The sequence below is a fragment of the Leuciscus leuciscus genome, assembly GCF_965113295.1.
Source record: "Leuciscus leuciscus genome assembly, chromosome: 8".
Taxonomy (NCBI): Eukaryota; Metazoa; Chordata; class Actinopteri; order Cypriniformes; family Leuciscidae; genus Leuciscus; species Leuciscus leuciscus.
In genome coordinates, this window is record NC_138732.1 from 42,993,292 (window position 1) to 43,012,532 (window position 19,241).

General features: G+C 36.5%; 1 protein-coding gene and 1 long non-coding RNA gene across 3 annotated transcripts in view; both read left to right on the top strand.

The window, feature by feature from the left end:
- Window positions 1–19,241, top strand: part of LOC309504502 (uncharacterized protein) — a 282,483-nt gene that overhangs the window by 57,918 nt on the left and 205,324 nt on the right. The window contains exons 11-12 of the mRNA XM_082177647.1: window positions 5,021–5,194; window positions 6,759–6,932. Of these exons, the coding sequence (XP_082033773.1) occupies window positions 5,021–5,194; window positions 6,759–6,932 (348 nt within the window). The remainder of the gene's footprint in view (window positions 1–5,020; window positions 5,195–6,758; window positions 6,933–19,241) is intronic.
- LOC309504524 lies at window positions 1,100–3,698 on the top strand. Of its 2 annotated transcripts, none has more exons than XR_014208100.1 (3): window positions 1,100–1,237; window positions 1,616–1,695; window positions 1,885–2,705. It is a non-coding gene; the product is annotated as an uncharacterized lncRNA (long non-coding RNA). The 2 variants fall into 2 exon arrangements; XR_014208101.1 differs by lacking the exon at window positions 1,100–1,237 and adding an exon at window positions 3,069–3,698 and having other exon boundaries at window positions 1,558–1,695; window positions 1,885–2,636.

Here is a 19,241-nt window from a genome sequence, read left to right on the forward strand (position 1 = left end):
TGAGCAAAATATAGCTAACAGCTCAGATAACTGCGATTGTCTGCAACAAATCGGAGAAAATCAAGACAGAAGAAGAGGTCTACGATGCCTACGGAAGCTGGTTGATCAAACTTCCAAGATGCCGTCTGCAAGTGTGTTTATGTCGATTGCGTGGGTATTAGAGATTTTTCTGAGATTGCCATGGGGTTTCTCAGATTTCGCTTGAGACCGGTAAGCATTAGCCTCGATAGTAGTCGTGTCTCCTTCATTGCGTATTTTTATATTTTGAATATATCCCTCCACTGCATACTGTAACCCCTTTTGCCTCGATCTGGAGGATATTGCGGAGGTATTACTCCAAAAAAGGTCACTGACACGCACGGGTATACCTCTTCCCTTCATGGCAATCTGTCGCGCTGGTCGTGTTTGAACATTTGTTTGTCGGACGTAGCAACAGTAACTAAGGGGGGCGGGGCTCGGCGAAAGGCTAATTACAGAATCACAGAGAGGACGAGTGTGTGAGATGCAGGGTACAGTACTGTAGAAATAGGGACACAAGGAGGAGGAAGAACACACACAAAAAGTGCAAAGAGCAAAGCAGAGTAGTCATTTCTGATACATTTTGAGCTCCTATGATAGAACATGTTTTCGTTCATCAAAAGACAATGACGGAGAAATATGAAATTTGTTTTGAGATTAAAAATGTACTTCTCCCTGAACTGTTTGATGGTACAGTAAGGTGTCACGGGTAAGTCTACAACAGAATAGCAGTCCATAGATATCTTTCGAGAACTATATGTTCTGAACAATGTGTTTTCTATTGTTTGGTGTATTGTTTACTGACTGCTGGATAGTGTATATCATTTTGATCACTTTGTTTAGGATTTGAGAGCAGTGTTTGATTTTGAACACAGGTAAAACTGTTTTGAGGTGAAAGTTTCATTTTGCACGAGGAGTCAGAGGTTTAGTGAATAGTGCTTGAAGATGAGGTTTAGTGAATAGTGCTTGAAGATGAGGTTTAGTGAATAGTGCTTGAAGATGAGGTTTAGTGAATAGTGCTTGAAGATGAGGTTTAGTGAATAGTGCTTGAAGATGAGGTTTAGTGAATAGCGCTTGAAGATGAGGTTTAGTGAATAGCGCTTGAAGATGAGGTTTAGTGAATAGTGCTTGAAGATGAGGTTTAGTGAATAGTGCTTGAAGATGAGGTTTAGTGAATAGTGCTTGAAGATGAGGTTTAGTGAATAGTGCTGAAGATGAGGTTTAGTGAATAGCGCTTGAAGATGAGGTTTAGTGAATAGCGCTTGAAGATGAGGTTTAGTGAATAGTGCTTGAAGATGAGGTTTAGTGAATAGTGCTTGAAGATGAGGTTTAGTGAATAGTGCTTGAAGATGAGGTTTAGTGAATAGTGCTTGAAGATGAGGTTTAGTGAATAGTGCTTGAAGATGAGGTTTAGTGAATAGTGCTTGAAGATGAGGTTTAGTGAATAGCGCTTGAAGATGAGGTTTAGTGAATAGTGCTTGAAGATGAGGTTTAGTGAATAGTGCTTGAAGATGAGGTTTAGTGAATAGTGCTTGAAGATGAGGTTTAGTGAATAGTGCTTGAAGATGAGGTTTAGTGAATAGTGCTTGAAGATGAGGTTTAGTGAATAGTGCTTGAAGATGAGGTTTAGTGAATAGTGCTTGAAGATGAGGTTTAGTGAATAGTGCTGAAGATGAGGTTTAGTGAATAGCGCTTGAAGATGAGGTTTAGTGAATAGCGCTTGAAGATGAGGTTTAGTGAATAGCGCTTGAAGATGAGGTTTAGTGAATAGTGCTTGAAGATGAGGTTTAGTGAATAGTGCTTGAAGATGAGGTTTAGTGAATAGTGCTTGAAGATGAGGTTTAGTGAATAGCGCTTGAAGATGAGGTTTAGTGAATAGTGCTGAAGATGAGGTTTAGTGAATAGTGCTTGAAGATGAGGTTTAGTGAATAGTGCTTGAAGATGAGGTTTAGTGAATAGTGCTTGAAGATGAGGTTTAGTGAATAGTGCTTGAAGATGAGGTTTAGTGAATAGTGCTTGAAGATGAGGTTTAGTGAATAGCGCTTGAAGATGAGGTTTAGTGAATAGTGCTGAAGATGAGGTTTAGTGAATAGTGCTTGAAGATGAGGTTTAGTGAATAGTGCTGAAGATGAGGTTTAGTGAATAGTGCTTGAAGATGAGGTTTAGTGAATAGTGCTTGAAGATGAGGTTTAGTGAATAGTGCTTGAAGATGAGGTTTAGTGAATAGTGCTTGAAGATGAGGTTTAGTGAATAGTGCTTGAAGATGAGGTTTAGTGAATAGCGCTTGAAGATGAGGTTTAGTGAATAGCGCTTGAAGATGAGGTTTTGTGAATAGCGCTTGAAGATGAGGTTTTGTGAATAGTGCTTGAAGATGAGGTTTAGTGAATAGTGCTTGAAGATGAGGTTTAGTGAATAGTGCTTGAAGATGAGGTTTAGTGAATAGTGCTTGAAGATGAGGTTTAGTGAATAGTGCTTGAAGATGAGGTTTAGTGAATAGCGCTTGAAGATGAGGTTTAGTGAATAGCGCTTGAAGATGAGGTTTAGTGAATAGTGCTGAAGATGAGGTTTAGTGAATAGTGCTTGAAGATGAGGTTTAGTGAATAGTGCTTGAAGATGAGGTTTAGTGAATAGTGCTTGAAGATGAGGTTTAGTGAATAGTGCTTGAAGATGAGGTTTAGTGAATAGTGCTTGAAGATGAGGTTTAGTGAATAGCGCTTGAAGATGAGGTTTAGTGAATAGCGCTTGAAGATGAGGTTTAGTGAATAGCGCTTGAAGATGAGGTTTAGTGAATAGTGCTTGAAGATGAGGTTTAGTGAATAGCGCTTGAAGATGAGGTTTAGTGAATAGCGCTTGAAGATGAGGTTTAGTGAATAGTGCTTGAAGATGAGGTTTAGTGAATAGCGCTTGAAGATGAGGTTTAGTGAATAGTGCTTGAAGATGAGGTTTAGTGAATAGTGCTTGAAGATGAGGTTTAGTGAATAGTGCTTGAAGATGAGGTTTAGTGAATAGTGCTTGAAGATGAGGTTTAGTGAATAGCGCTTGAAGATGAGGTTTAGTGAATAGTGCTTGAAGATGAGGTTTAGTGAATAGTGCTTGAAGATGAGGTTTTGTGAATAGTGCTTGAAGATGAGGTTTAGTGAATAGCGCTTGAAGATGAGGTTTAGTGAATAGCGCTTGAAGATGAGGTTTAGTGAATAGCGCTTGAAGATGAGGTTTAGTGAATAGTGCTTGAAGATGAGGTTTAGTGTTTAACGTTTTCAGAAAAAGGAGCAAGGTTTCAGAAATTGTGTTTTAGCAATTGAGAAAAACTGTAACATGAAGCAACACAACATCTTCTAACATCAGCGATATAGCCTGTGTTCACTTCACTTGGCTCAGTTTTTCCCCCGACCACACACTACTGCGCTGGCTTATGACATCATCATAACTGAACTTTCACCTTTCAGGAACATAAATCAGAATAATATCCAGAATATTTATCAATTAAAATTACAATGAAATATAGTGATTTCCCTTACAGAATTCTAAACATATCCCCATTCTACGAAATTATGAAATGATAAAATAATACTTCTAGGTCGCAACATACAGCAGTTACAGTGAGATTAAAGTTTACTGTTTAGTTTATTATAAGGCAACTGGACTCAAGTCTCATCATTTATATCACTGCACTTTCTGGTGTTTCTCCATCTGAAGAAAGATTCAGAAACACTATTAGTTAACGGCTTGTTATGTGTATCAGTAGAAAGAGCATTGAACTGAAGCATTTGAAACTTTGTGGCTATAAAATTGTTTCATATGCTGAAATCTGACAAATCTTTGCTTTGAAACAATACAGAAGTGATAACAGACTAAACACAGCGTAACAAATGACAGTAGATTATTCTGACAGAGTTACAGTTATACTGGACTAATGGTGCTTTACACTAAATCTTAATTTATTAAGCAAAATGTATTCAGAGGTTGTAAACTACAAAACTGACTTTGAATTAATTGTGAGTCATGTACAAGATTTTCTGATGTTTAAAATGTGAAATCAGTCCATTTAAATGTTAACTTTTATTTCATATTAAACTGTAAAAACACATAATTATAGTTGATCATAACTAGAGATGAAATGGCATGATAATTTCATTTCATGATTATAGTGGCCAAAATGATCACGTTATCACAGAATCCTGTTCATAAAGTACTAATACTACACAATGAAATCAATTCACCATGTTTTATGTCGAAAACTAGCAAATAACAAATAAAATTAGCATCAATATGCACTTTTTTATTTACATAAACATTAAAATAATAACATTAAACATGATGGCCAGATTTTAAAAGAGTGTCTTGCAACATTTGATCTACTAACATGTACAAGTTCAAATAAAGTTTTGACAAAAAAGGTTTTATAAAAAGATAAACCTCACATATTTCAGCCTTTAAATCATTTTTTATAAAAAAGAATGAGTCAAAAAAGATAAATTACTGACATTTACAATGCACTTTAGCTTATCTTTTATTATTAATAGTAAAATTCGGCCCGATGTTCCTATGCAACCATGAACTGCGCTCTCCACAACACAAAGTAGTTTTAGAGCTAATGGATTTCCACCACTGAGAAACGCTTGCTGTACAAGATTTATTTACGGAGAAGAGAGAAACACCCGTAGTGTTTGGGTGCACCCCCATACTGAAAAGTTTAGTTTTTACATCTGCTGCACCTGGAAATAAATGAGTGTGTCGCTTCAATTATGTTATTATTACAGTTAGTAGCCTATCATTATACTGTACAGCAGTTACAGTGAGATTAAAGTTTGCTGAATTAATTGTGAGTCATGCATAAGATTTTCTGATTATGAAAATGTGAAATCAGTGTGTGACGTACTGAAGGATTCACACTGTAAACTGGAGAGATTGAGATCAGTCACATTCACATACAAGAAAGAAAAAGTGGTTTGATATTTGAAAGAGAATAAAGAGTTTGTTTTTCTCATTTCTGCTAATGTAGGTTAAGCTGGTGTCGTATGACAGATGAAGGTTGTTCTGCTCTGACTTCAGCTCTGAAATCAAACCCATCACACCTGAGAGAGCTAAACCTGAGCAGGAATACACTAGGAGACTCTGGAGTGAAAAACCTCAGTGATCTACTGATGATCCCACAATTCAAGCTGGAGAAACTACAGTTAGTATCATTATACTGTACAGCAGTTACAGTGTGATTAAAGTTTACTGTTTAGTTTATTATAAGGCAACTGGACTCAAGTCTCATCATTTATAGCACTGCACTTTCTGGTGTTTCTCCATCTGAAGAAAGATTCAGAAACACTATTAGTTAACGGCTTGTTATGTGTATCAGTAGAAAGAGCATTAAACTGTGAAGCATTTGAAACGTTGTGGCTATAAAATTGTTTTATACTGAAATCTGACAAATCTTTGCTTTGAAACAATACAGAAGTGATAACAGACTAAACACAGCGTAACAAATGACAGTAGATTATTCTGACAGAGTTACAGTTATACTGGACTAATGGTGCTTTACACTATATCTTAATTTATTAAGCAAAATGTATTCAGAGGTTGTAAACTACAAAACTGTTTTTAAATTAATTGTGATTCATGTACAAGATTTTCTGATGTTTAAAATGTGAAATCAGTCCATTTAAATGTTAACTTTTATTACATATTATACTGTAAAAACACATAATTATAGATGATCATAACTAGAGATGAAATGGCATGATAATTTCATTTCATGATTATAGTGGCCAAAAAGATCACGTTATCACAGAATACTGTTCAAAAAGTACTAATACTACACAATGAAATCAAGTCACCAAGTTTTATGTCGAAAACCAGCAAATAACAAATAAAATTAGCATCAATATGCACTTTTTTATTTACATAAACATTAAAATAATAACATTAAAGATGATGGCCAGATTTCGAGTGTCTTGCAACATTTGATCTACTAACATGTACAAGTTCAAATAAAGCTTTGACAAAAAAGGTTTTATGAAAAGATAAACCTCACATATTTCAGCCTTTAAATCATTTTTATAAAAAGAATGAGTCAAAAAAGATAAATTACTGACATTTACAATGCACTTTAGCTTATCTCTTATTATTAATAGTAAAATTCGGCCCGATGTTCCTATGCAACCATGCACTGCGCTCTCCACAACACAAAGTAGTTTTAGAGCTAATGGATTTCCACCACCGAGAAACGCTTACAAGATTTATTTACGGAGAAGAGAGAAACACCCGTAGTGTTTGGGTGCACCCCCATACTGAAAAGTTTAGTTTTTACATCTGCTGCACCTGGAAATAAATGAGTGTGTCGCTTCAATTATGTTATTATTACAGTTAGTAGCCTATCATTATACTGTACAGCAGTTACAGTGAGATTAAAGTTTGCTGAATTAATTGTGAGTCATGCACAAGATTTTCTGATTATGAAAAAGTGAAATCAGTCCATTTAAATGTTTGATTTAAAAGTTTTATATCGTTTCTATATTGATCCTATATATTAATCTACAGTGATAAATTCACTTATTTGTGGAGTGAGGACGGATCCAGACTGGGATTGTAACTAGTTTCCTCAAATGCTCCTGTCTTGGTTTGTTCATATCATTAAGTTTCCATGATTTTGCTGGTGTATTAGTGACTATATGGCATTTATTAATGATGATTTTAACTCACACACGAACTGAACATGAATCTCAGTCATTTCCTCTTTCTGTCTTCAGTCTGAGTGTATGCAGTATTACAGCGAAACAGAGTCTCATCCTGACTTCAGCTCTGAAATCAAAACCATCACACCTGAGAGAGCTGGACCTGAGCGGGAATACACTAGGAGACTCTGGAGTGATAAACCTCAGTGATCTACTGATGATCCCACAATTCAAGCTGGAGAAACTACAGTTAGTATCATTATACTGTACATGTTGCACACTTTAAACAGACTGCGTCTTCTCTTTTGCAACTTTATTTTGCCAGTTCTGTTGGAATGATCTTTTTAACAGTTTTTCTCAATTGCTAAAACACTAAAACCCATTGGCTGAACAAAGTTCTCAGTTGCCTGAACTCATTGAGCTAATTGTGCAGTCTGTTGTCAATACCTTAAACCATTTCACATGATAAAACACAATTTGCAGATCTCACTTAGACTTTTCAGCAAAACTCTAAACACATTCTCATTCTCTAAACACATTCTGCACTGTAATGCACACGTCATCCATACTGGAGAACACAAGAGGCAACAATCAAATACAAATAGAGAACATGTCATTGATTGAACACAACCACTCAAAACTGATTTAACCTGTTTCAGATGATGCCCAAAGACAAGAAGAAGCACACTGATCACGTTTACTCCTTTGATATTTGTCCCTTTTAGTATTGTATGCTGTAGTGCAGTGCATTGTGGGCTGTATACTGTACAATGAACACATTGTATGTCCCTGAACATTGTGCTTTCCATTTGTTAACAGCACTGACTGCTCAATAGATTTTGACTGGTTGCAGGTTCATATCAACAAAGAACAAGAATTACAGAATCACAGAGAGGACGAGTGTGTGAGATGCAGGGTACAGTACTGTAGAAATAGGGACACAAGGAGGAGGAACAACACACACAAAAAGTGCAAAGAGCAAAGCAGAGTAGTCATTTCTGATACATTTTGAGCTCCTGTGATAGAACATGTTTTCATTCATCAAAAGACAATGACGGAGAAATATGAAATTTGTTTTGAGATTAAAAATGTACTTCTCCCTGAACTGTTTGATGGTACAGTAAGGTGTCAGGGGTAAGTCTACAACAGAATAGCAGTCCATAGATATCTTTCGAGAACTATATGTTCTGAACAATGTGTTTTCTATTGTTTGGTGTATTGTTTACTGACTGCTGGATAGTGTATATCATTTTGATCACTTTGTTTAGGATTTGAGAGCAGTGTTTGATTTTGAACACAGGTAAAACTGTTTTGAGGTGAAAGTTTCATTTTGCACGAGGAGTCAGAGGTTTAGTGAATAGTGCTTGAAGATGAGGTTTAGTGAATAGTGCTGAAGATGAGGTTTAGTGAATAGTGCTTGAAGATGAGGTTTAGTGAATAGTGCTTGAAGATGAGGTTTAGTGAATAGTGCTTGAAGATGAGGTTTAGTGAATAGTGCTTGAAGATGAGGTTTAGTGAATAGTGCTTGAAGATGAGGTTTAGTGAATAGTGCTTGAAGATGAGGTTTAGTGAATAGTGCTTGAAGATGAGGTTTAGTGAATAGTGCTGAAGATGAGGTTTAGTGAATAGTGCTTGAAGATGAGGTTTAGTGAATAGCGCTTGAAGATGAGGTTTAGTGAATAGTGCTGAAGATGAGGTTTAGTGAATAGTGCTGAAGATGAGGTTTAGTGAATAGTGCTTGAAGATGAGGTTTAGTGAATAGTGCTTGAAGATGAGGTTTAGTGAATAGCGCTTGAAGATGAGGTTTAGTGAATAGTGCTTGAAGATGAGGTTTAGTGAATAGTGCTGAAGATGAGGTTTAGTGAATAGTGCTTGAAGATGAGGTTTAGTGAATAGTGCTTGAAGATGAGGTTTAGTGAATAGCGCTTGAAGATGAGGTTTAGTGAATAGTGCTTGAAGATGAGGTTTAGTGAATAGTGCTGAAGATGAGGTTTAGTGAATAGTGCTTGAAGATGAGGTTTAGTGAATAGTGCTTGAAGATGAGGTTTAGTGAATAGTGCTTGAAGATGAGGTTTAGTGAATAGTGCTTGAAGATGAGGTTTAGTGAATAGTGCTTGAAGATGAGGTTTAGTGAATAGTGCTTGAAGATGAGGTTTAGTGAATAGTGCTTGAAGATGAGGTTTAGTGAATAGCGCTTGAAGATGAGGTTTAGTGAATAGTGCTTGAAGATGAGGTTTAGTGAATAGTGCTTGAAGATGAGGTTTAGTGAATAGTGCTTGAAGATGAGGTTTAGTGAATAGTGCTTGAAGATGAGGTTTAGTGAATAGTGCTTGAAGATGAGGTTTAGTGAATAGTGCTTGAAGATGAGGTTTAGTGAATAGCGCTTGAAGATGAGGTTTAGTGAATAGCGCTTGAAGATGAGGTTTAGTGAATAGCGCTTGAAGATGAGGTTTAGTGAATAGTGCTTGAAGATGAGGTTTAGTGAATAGTGCTTGAAGATGAGGTTTAGTGAATAGTGCTTGAAGATGAGGTTTAGTGAATAGTGCTTGAAGATGAGGTTTAGTGAATAGTGCTTGAAGATGAGGTTTAGTGAATAGTGCTTGAAGATGAGGTTTAGTGAATAGTGCTTGAAGATGAGGTTTAGTGAATAGTGCTTGAAGATGAGGTTTAGTGAATAGTGCTTGAAGATGAGGTTTAGTGAATAGTGCTGAAGATGAGGTTTAGTGAATAGTGCTTGAAGATGAGGTTTAGTGAATAGCGCTTGAAGATGAGGTTTAGTGAATAGCGCTTGAAGATGAGGTTTAGTGAATAGTGCTTGAAGATGAGGTTTTGTGTTTAACGTTTTCAGAAAAAGGAGCAAGGTTTCAGAAATTGTGTTTTAGCAATTGAGAAAAACTGTAACATGAAGCAAAACAACATCTTCTAACATCAGCGATATAGCCTGTGTTCACTTCACTTGGCTCAGTTTTTCCCCCGACCACACACTACTGCGCTGGCTTATGACATCATCATAACTGAACTTTCACCTTTCAGGAACATTAATCAGAATAATATCCAGAATATTTATCAATTAAAATTACAATGAAATATAGTGATTTCCCTTACAGAATTCTAAACATATCCCCATTCTACGAAATTATGAAATGATAAAATAATACTTCTAGGTTGCAACATACAGCAGTTACAGTGAGATTAAAGTTTACTGTTTAGTTTATTATAAGGCAACTGGACTCAAGTCTCATCATTTATAGCACTGCACTTTCTGGTGTTTCTCCATCTGAAGAAAGATTCAGAAACACTATTAGTTAACGGCTTGTTATGTGTATCAGTAGAAAGAGCATTAAACTGTGAAGCATTTGAAACTTTGTGGCTATAAAATTGTTTTATACTGAAATCTGACAAATCTTTGCTTTGAAACAATACAGAAGTGAGAACAGACTAAACACAGTGTAACAAATGACAGTAGATTATTCTGACAGAGTTACAGTTATACTGGACTAATGGTGCTTTACACTAAATCTTAATTTATTAAGCAAAATGTATTCAGAGGTTGAAAACTACAAAATACAAACTAAACTACTTTGAATTAATTGCGAATCATGTACAAGATTTTCTGATGATGAAAAAGTGAAATCAGTGTGTGACGTACTGAAGGATTCACACTGTAAACTGGAGAGATTGAGGTCAGTCACATTCACATACAAGAAAGAAAAAGTTTAAAATCAATTCAATAGTTTAAACCAAGACACTTTATACTCAATATCTCATGAAGAGTCTGAGTTCACATTATATTATATCACATTATATGTACAAAACTTCACCTTAATGATTTGTTTGTAAGATAATATATCTTCCTCTGTTTGTCTTTCTAGTCTACTGGTCTGTGGCATTACTGATGTTTCTTCTTTAACTCAGTCTTTGACTAACTCAAAAGCACTGCAGTTTCTAAAAGAGCTTGATCTGAGTTTCAATAAGATAGGAGACTCAAAGCAGCGACTCAGAGACGAGCTACGAGACTCAAACTGTGTCCTGAGGTGAGGAAACATCACTATATGATATTAAAGAGATCTTCATTTACCTCTGATATGTGAACAAACCTTTCAAACATTCATTGAAGGACATTATCATTAAGCTTTATTGCAACACAGGGTTTGTGTGAGAACAAAATGTAAAGTTGATTAAAATGTTTAACACAAAGGAGGAAAGAGAAGAAAAGCTCAGTGTCACAGCTTTATACATCAACACCTGCTTTATTAACTGTGTCAGTAATAGTGAATCATTTCAGTGTGAAACAGACTTGGTCAGATTGTAGTAAACGCTGCACTCCTGCTAAAATCAGTGCAGTTCCAGCTTCAGCTCACAGCGTCCAGCTCACATGAGAAATGTCTCTGTCTCTAGTGTGTTTTTACTGTGACAAGCAACACGTCACTCTACTTTACACTTACTTTACACTCAGTTATTTACTAAGAGCCTACAAACATGTTTAAACTAGAGGACAAACGGCTTTAACTCGTGGAGATTTAACTGAAAGGTTTTAACTCAAAGTAACATTAGTATTTGCTCGCTGTGGTTTATTTCATATGCCGTACACCCATCAGTGTGTGTTTCTCCTTTACAGAGACTCAATAGGAGTCACAGGTCCTTCTGCAGTCACACCAACACACACACACACCTCACTCATGGTTTAAATCTATTATACTTAAAACTCAATATTGTTTGAGAAATATCTCTGCAGGATAATGGAAAGTCATTAAATATGTAATTTCCACTTTGTTTCACTGAACACTGATTGTTCTCTCTTCTGGTTTCTCCTTACAGAGTAGATGAATATTAATCACCAAACGTCCCTAATGGAGATGAGAGGATCAGTGACCATCAGGAGATCCACAGAAGAGCCTCATTACTGTCTATGAGGAGAAATAAATGTGTGATTAATGTGTATATGTGTTTCAGGAAGATACTCAGACTTTACAATTAAATAAAGCAGCATGTGTGTTAGCATGTGTGTTAGAAACATGTGATATTGAATAATTAATGTTGGTTTAGTATTCAGCCAAATGATGGTTTAGTTTTATTTAAAGGTGTAACAGAGGATGATCAGCTCAGATGAGTCTGTCCGCAGAAATCTTCAGGCTCTTCAGTTTAAGGCCTACAAATATAATAATGACTGGATTGAACTCATACATTATTAAAATGTTTCTAATCATAAATGTGATTGTCAAGTATAGCACATAAATGTATCATGATATAAAGTCTACAATGTCAAATTTGCATGTTAAAAAAAAGTATACATGTTTACATTATCTCACCTACATTTCATGCACAGCATACAGTATATTTGCTTGTTTGTTATTGTTTTATTTTATATTAAGTTAGCTATGTGTGTGTCTGTTGCTAATGCACAGATATACAGTATATCATCTTTGTTCTGTGGATGGAGTCTCTTCTCTACACACCAACTAAACATTTTTTACTGTTTAACAGCATTTTGTACCTTTCACTTGCTCTGGTCTACATTGTCTAATGAATTTTATTTAGAAATTATAATCTTCTCTTTCACCACATTTACATTCACATGTAAATAAAATGATAAATGTACAGCTAAGAGCAATTAGTTTTGTTTGAAAAGTTCACTTTTCTTTTGTAAGTATTATTGAAGCTACAAGCAGATCCAGAGATTCTTCTGCTTAAAAAAGTTTAAGTTTAGATGTTAAACATAAAAGTGTGTGAGTGATCTTCAGATTTCTTTGAGAAGAAACCATGCTGGTCTAATATATAAAGACAGAAACTGTCCCAGTGTATGTATATTTAAAGGGCTCGTTTACCCAAAATAAAATGTAAATTGTCATAATTTACTCGCCCTCATGTCATTCCAAACATGTATGACTTTCTTCTGTGGAAACACTAGAGAAGATATTTTAAGAAATATCTCAGTGTCTCTGATTGGTTGCCAACATTCTTCAAAATATGATCTTTTATGTTCCACAGACGAAAGAAATGAAGAAAGAAAAATACAGGTTTAAAGCTACATGAGGGTGAATCAATGATGACAGAATGTCTATTTTTGGGTGAACTAAAGCTTTTAACACTAATCGCAACTTCAAAATGTTTTGAAAACAACATTAAATTATTCCATCTAAATTATATTAGAAATTATAGAGCATCAGAGTTTGCCTCATGACGTCTCTTAAACATCTCTTTAACAAAGTAAGAGTAAATCATTGAGTGATTTGGACGGTCAGTGAGGTTTGTGAATCACTGAGGGTTTAATAAGTCATGTGACATACAGCATGAGATGGGCACATAGATGATTGTGTTTTCACTGTTACTGACTGATTATAGTTACTTTGCAGTTCTCTTCCTGGTCACCAGGGTGTGACGGCCTCAGATGAAGGCGTTAGAACAGCCATATAAGCCAGAGCTAGTGAAATAAGCGGTGGCCCTTTAACACTCTGGGCCCTAAGGGTATTTTGGGGCCCTGAAGAAGTTTTGACATGCTCTGACATTTGTGCCTTTTCAGTTGCTTAAAAACATATTAATGGCAAAAGTCTGATTACACTGTATTCAGCACAAACAGGGCTACAGTAATATGTGACAACATGTACATAAAAGTTTGTAGTTTTGATAAAATACTGTTTATGCGTGGCTTTAAAATAATAATAAGTCACTGAAATAAGGCCTTATAACACATAGTAAACATTTGTTCACAAGACTTTTTTTTTTTTCTTTTTTTTTAACTGCATCTTGTAGCCTAGAGTTTTTTAAAAGAAGTAATCTGACTATACATTAAGGCTGGGACGATTCGATACTATCACGATGGGTGCCGATACTATATGTATTGTGATTTTTTTAAGAATTGTGATTCTACAAGTATTACGATTCGATATTGCGATTTAAATTTTTTTAAATTACACTAGTCCATGGGGAAAAGTTAAATCATACACTTATAGACTGTACATGATGTATAAGATGAGGCATATTTACAAAAACAATTAATCACATCTTTCGGACTTATTTCAGAAGCATCATACAGTCCTACATTCTCTTGAATTAAAGGGATGGTTCGGAGTAAAATCTAGGGTCCTTTGCTCCATGACCTCGAGCCAAACACCCCACAGAAGCCTTTTCCCCTTGGTTAAACATTATTAAAGTTAGAGCTTATCTAGAGATGTTAGCCGGATGACTTAGTGCAGGCGCTAATGTATCCAAGGATGTATCTGGTAAATTACCGCACTAATAATGCCCAGAATGGTACCAAACTTCTACAGTAGTACAAATAGCTTCTGTACTCATAAAACGAGGCATTGGAAAGTTTGTAAGTACATCAGGAGTTTATTTAAATAACACTTGCTTCTCTTAACCTGGACGTCGAGGTCACTTCCGTGATTTGGGAAAAGCCAGTAAAAGTCCCTTGCAAAACTCACAAGTGTGAGAACTTGTGAAACTTGTGACACAGAAACACATAAATCTGAGTCTGAGGACGTGAACAGCTCTGGTTACGACACGGCATGAACGCAGCATGAGCTGGTTGTTTTGGTTCAGGAGGAACTTCTTGAGCTTGAGCATTATTGGTATACGATCTTGACAATGCGTTTGAGACGACATCGCTTACTATATTTTTAGCAGCCAATTTTAGGTGGGGTTTAGCGATGCTGAATCCTCTTTTTAACAGTGGTATGGCCGTCCTAAATAAGCCTCTGAAAAAGCCTCCTAGACCCGCCCAGTACATTACGGCATCGCCTGCATACGGGTAGTCCCTGATATGTTAGAGTTTAAAGGAACACGCCGACTTTAGCTTATTCACCGTATCCCCCAGAGTTAGATAAGTCCATACATACCCTTCTCATCTCCGTGCGTGCCGTAACTCTGTCTGTATACATACTGGGAACAATATTCTCAGAAGGCGAAGCACTGCTACTTGGGCGGAGTGATTTGCTCGCAGCACCTGAGCAGCTCGGTGGTGAGGAGCAGAGAGTTCCTCAGAGCTGGAGTAAATCACTCCGCAGAAGTAACAGTGCTTAGTCTTCTGAGAATATAGTTCCCAGTGTGTATATGGTTAGAAGATGTCTGTGTCTCATGTGACCTTGTTATTTGTACACGCTGTGACTATACAAATCACTACATGTAAATAGGACAATGTTGGCGTTATTTTGTCACTCATTGGGAGCAGTATGCTAGCTGGAGCCATTTACCTCCAGTGTTTGTGCTAAGCTAGGCTAGCGGTGGCGGTCAGACAGAGTTACGGCACGCACGGAGATGAGAAGGGTGTGTGTGGACTTATCTAACTCTGGGGGATACGGGGAATAAGCTAAAGTCCCAAAAAGTCGGCGTGTTCCTTTAAAAACAAAGCTATACGGAGCTACAACGTAATTAGCTAGGTAGAAAGGAAACCGCTGTGCAACAATGAAAATGGGCCGTCTGTACAAAATGTGAAATGAGGGACAAGGGAGATGTCTTTTAAAAGAAGACAGAGACCAGGCATAAGATGTAGTATGATACTGTGCAGAACTTAAGTTAACAATGTCAAAATATGAGACTTGGGAAAGTAAAAGGAAAGTGAGAGTAAAACTATGGGATATATAACTTAAGTGGATAAAATTATGTTCATTGTGTCTTATAAATAATCATACTCTTAATAGTTATAACCACAAATAGGTATTATGTGTCGTGGTACTCAAGTGACCAGCGACGGCCAATAGTGAGTCGGCATTCTGTCGCAGAACCTGGAAGCGCTGCACTGTTTACTACGTCAACAGCGTAGAGGAATGACATGAGAGAAGAGATTGTTGAGTAAAGTCGTTTTTTGCGCACAAAAAGTATTCTCGTTGCTTCATAACATTAAGGTTGAACCACTGTAGTCACATGGACTATTTTAAGGATCTTTACTACCTTTCTGGGCCTTGAAAGTTGCAATGAGGTTGCTGCTTATGTGTGCCTCAGAAACCTCAGATTTCATCAGCATTATCTTCATTTGTGTTCTGAAGATGAACGAAGGTCTTACGGGTTTGGAACGACATGAGGGTGAGTAATTAATGACAGAAAATTAATTTTTGGGGTGAACTAACCCTTTAGGTGACATCTTGCCTTCTTTTTCAGATTTCAGAGAACCCAAAGGAAAAGAGGCAGTCGTCTGATGTAAGCCAGATTTTTAAAACCTTAACTGTTGGACACTTGTATTTATAATAACATCAAACTTCTGAAACTAATTATATTTTAAAGGTTGTTGTCATTTTGTCCCACTTTTACTTTTTAAAGAATGGTCTTTTGTATCTTTTTGTCATTGGTTGCGTTAAACTACATAAACTATAAAGGGATTCAACTGCTGGAAAGGTGTCATTTTTATTCTAAAAGGTTTTCCCCCCAAAACTTTGAAATGGTCAGGAATTTGTTGATGTATAATTTGAAGTGTATATTACGGTACATCAGATGGCAACTGCTTTTTGACATTACATTTCAGTTGTATTTTCAATAAAAGTTATTTAGAATCAACATCATTTTTTAACATTGATCGAACAATATTACCAATCACTCTTTTTGTTAATTTCAATACTGATTCAACAGCAGTGATTCAGAATCAACATCATAGTGTAACGTTGATTCAGTGACATTTGCATTGTTTTTTGCTGAAATCTCACCATTGTTTCAACATTAATTGCAGGTGTAAAAGTGATATTGAACCAACATCACATTGTTGTGTTAATTCAATGCAATTAGCTTTGATGCCTTACATTTTTTTTCAATGATTGCTTGCTAACTGGGTTATAAAAAAATTAAATAAAAATAAAAATCCCATTTATCTTTATAAGTAAAATTTCAATATCCACTTAAATGATTAATTGTAACTAATTTCTTGACAAAAGGGTAGGGAGTAGATTTTTATTCATTTCATTTATATATTGAACATGTACAAACAAATACTTGAACATTAGATGAACAAAATTAACATCGCTACTTTTTAGTCCTGAGACCCGACTAGTAAGAAAACTGCAAGATCATATCAGAAGAACAAATTAAATAAGCAAGCATATAATAATTACACACAAGTGAGTGGATGAGTGGAGTTTTCCTTTTTGTTGTAGATTGAAACACGAAAATATCTTGAACTTGTGTTAACCATACCTTATTTCAGGGATTTAACCAAAAACCCATTGACTTGGACGATGGAACCAGAAGTGCTAAAATGCGAACTCAGTTGTGGGTTTTCGACTCATTCCTGCAGCACACAGACGCCTCAGGTCAGGCAGCCGTATGACAGCGTATCTCCATCAGTCCATCGAGTTGTCTGCCCACGCTGAAGCTCTGTGGTCTGGCTGTCACGTACTCCAGAAGGTCTCGAGCTCCAGGTGTCAGAGCTCTGTTGATCAACACAACACAGGAGGTCGAGAGCAGATTCCCTCTCTGTAAGGCCAGCAGGTCTTGAAGGTAAAGCTCAGGGTCATGATCCATTAGAACCAGATCCAGAAGATCATTCCCAGTGTGAGAGAGTAAAGAAGAGATGGCCTCAGCCGAGGAGCATGTCAGTACCTGAAACTGAGCAAAAACATGCTGAGGTCATTTTACCACACGGTATATAAAGGGTTTTTAAAAATAAAATGTAAGGCTTTTTAACCCTTAGGGGTCGACAAACGCGCCGGTGGTCATAGTAGCACAATAGACTTAAATTACTCCGTCATTTATGGTCATACAGAAAAAAGAAATATAAAAACAGAATCTGTAAAATGTCTACTTTTGTATGTGTCCACTTACAATCAAATCAAAACATTGTGCTTTTGTAAAATAAAGAAAATAAACAGGGTGTGCGTTCTGCCTCTCCGTCTCCGTGAACTTTTTGTTCTTGAGCACGTCTATAAACTGAAACAAATCTCAGCGAATAATTGTCACACAAAAGTGAGCAATATACAGTACCTTCATAAACAGAGAATATTTGTTTTCGTTTTGAATAAGATAATTTAAAAGTACACACTTAAATGTTTAAATAATTTGTATGAAACCAACAAGATGTCCAGTTTCTCAAGCGAGAGCTCATTAGCTCTAATGTGACCACACCCATGCGCACAAAAGAGATTCACATGCAAATTGTCCACGTGAAGGAACGCAAACCTGTAAATGCCCTCATTACCTCAAAAACAAATCACCAAACTTCATCAGTCCTCTGCTTTTCGTCGAGTTTGGAAGACATGATGTGAGCTTACACTGGATTTACCTCAGAAGGCGGCGGCGATTTGAAGATAAGACAGATTTTAAGGTAAGAAATGCATTCTGAATTATATTAGAGTGTTATTTTTGCATAAACTTCATATTGCAGTTGAACTGTTGCTAGACTAAAATGTACTACACAACATTCCTCCCAGGTTAGTGACATCATTAACCCTAGAATTTACATAAACCCCACCCCCTGAACACGATTTATAGATTATCAAGAAAGAATATGCTAATCAATGACTAGAAGATAACTACACATAAGCTACAGAAATTCATCAACTAACCATTCAGAAATGTCCTGTTGCTTCTACTGTCACGATAAATACGGATGAACCCAAACGCAAACAGGATGTACAACAAATAGTTTAATTACTAACAAACAGGGAAAACAAAACCCACGAGGGGGCAAAACATAGACAGAACTAGACTATAACTAACAATAACTAGACAATACTCTGGAACAGGAAACTCACAGGATATCACAAGGTCTCAAAACTCACAATGATCACACAGAGGTAAGGATCACAATGAACCGACACCAGACAGCAAACACAAGGAGACTAAATAGGAGAACCAATAAGGGGAACAGGTGATGCTAACTAGACAATCATGACAAACGAGGATAACAAGGGGGCGGGGTAAAGTAACGAGACACACAAGCACATGGTCCAAACCAAAGACCATGTGTTGTACACAAACATGGGTCTGCCATGATCCTGTCTCAGAACTAGAAAACTCAAGGACTAGAGGACAGAATCATGACATCTACATGCTGTCACTTCTTCTTGAGTCTCTCCATCATTGACTCTGTTGACATCATCTGTTAGGATTCAAGGATATTCCTATGGTGTTCGGGGAGTCGGCTCAAGACGGCGACATGAGCGGTTGTGGCATTTTGAGCTGAGACAGAAACATAGAGTCCACTTAATTTAATAAGATTTAAATCGTATGGTTTCTTAGAATTGCTAGTTATGCATTTGTAAAGACACTTTTGGAGACTTTTAACAACAGCTTTGAGTATAAACGGTACTTTCTCAGCCGCTTGGTCGACGGACACCGCGAAAGGTGAAAAAAGGTGTATTAATGATCTCCATTCTTATAGTTGTAAAGTGGTTGAAGGAGGTACCTGTAATACAAATCCTAATACTTCAGTCAAACGTCCACCAAAGAAAGCTAAGACTAAAGGAGGAAATGAACTTTTTTTGACTGTGATGCAAGAGAACATCATTCGTGTTCTGACGGCAAAAATCTATGAACGATCCGATCAAATTGACATGGCAGTCAAACAAAACACTCTACAAATCGAAGGACTCCAAAAAAAATCACCTGATAACTGTTATCAAGACATTGCTGATT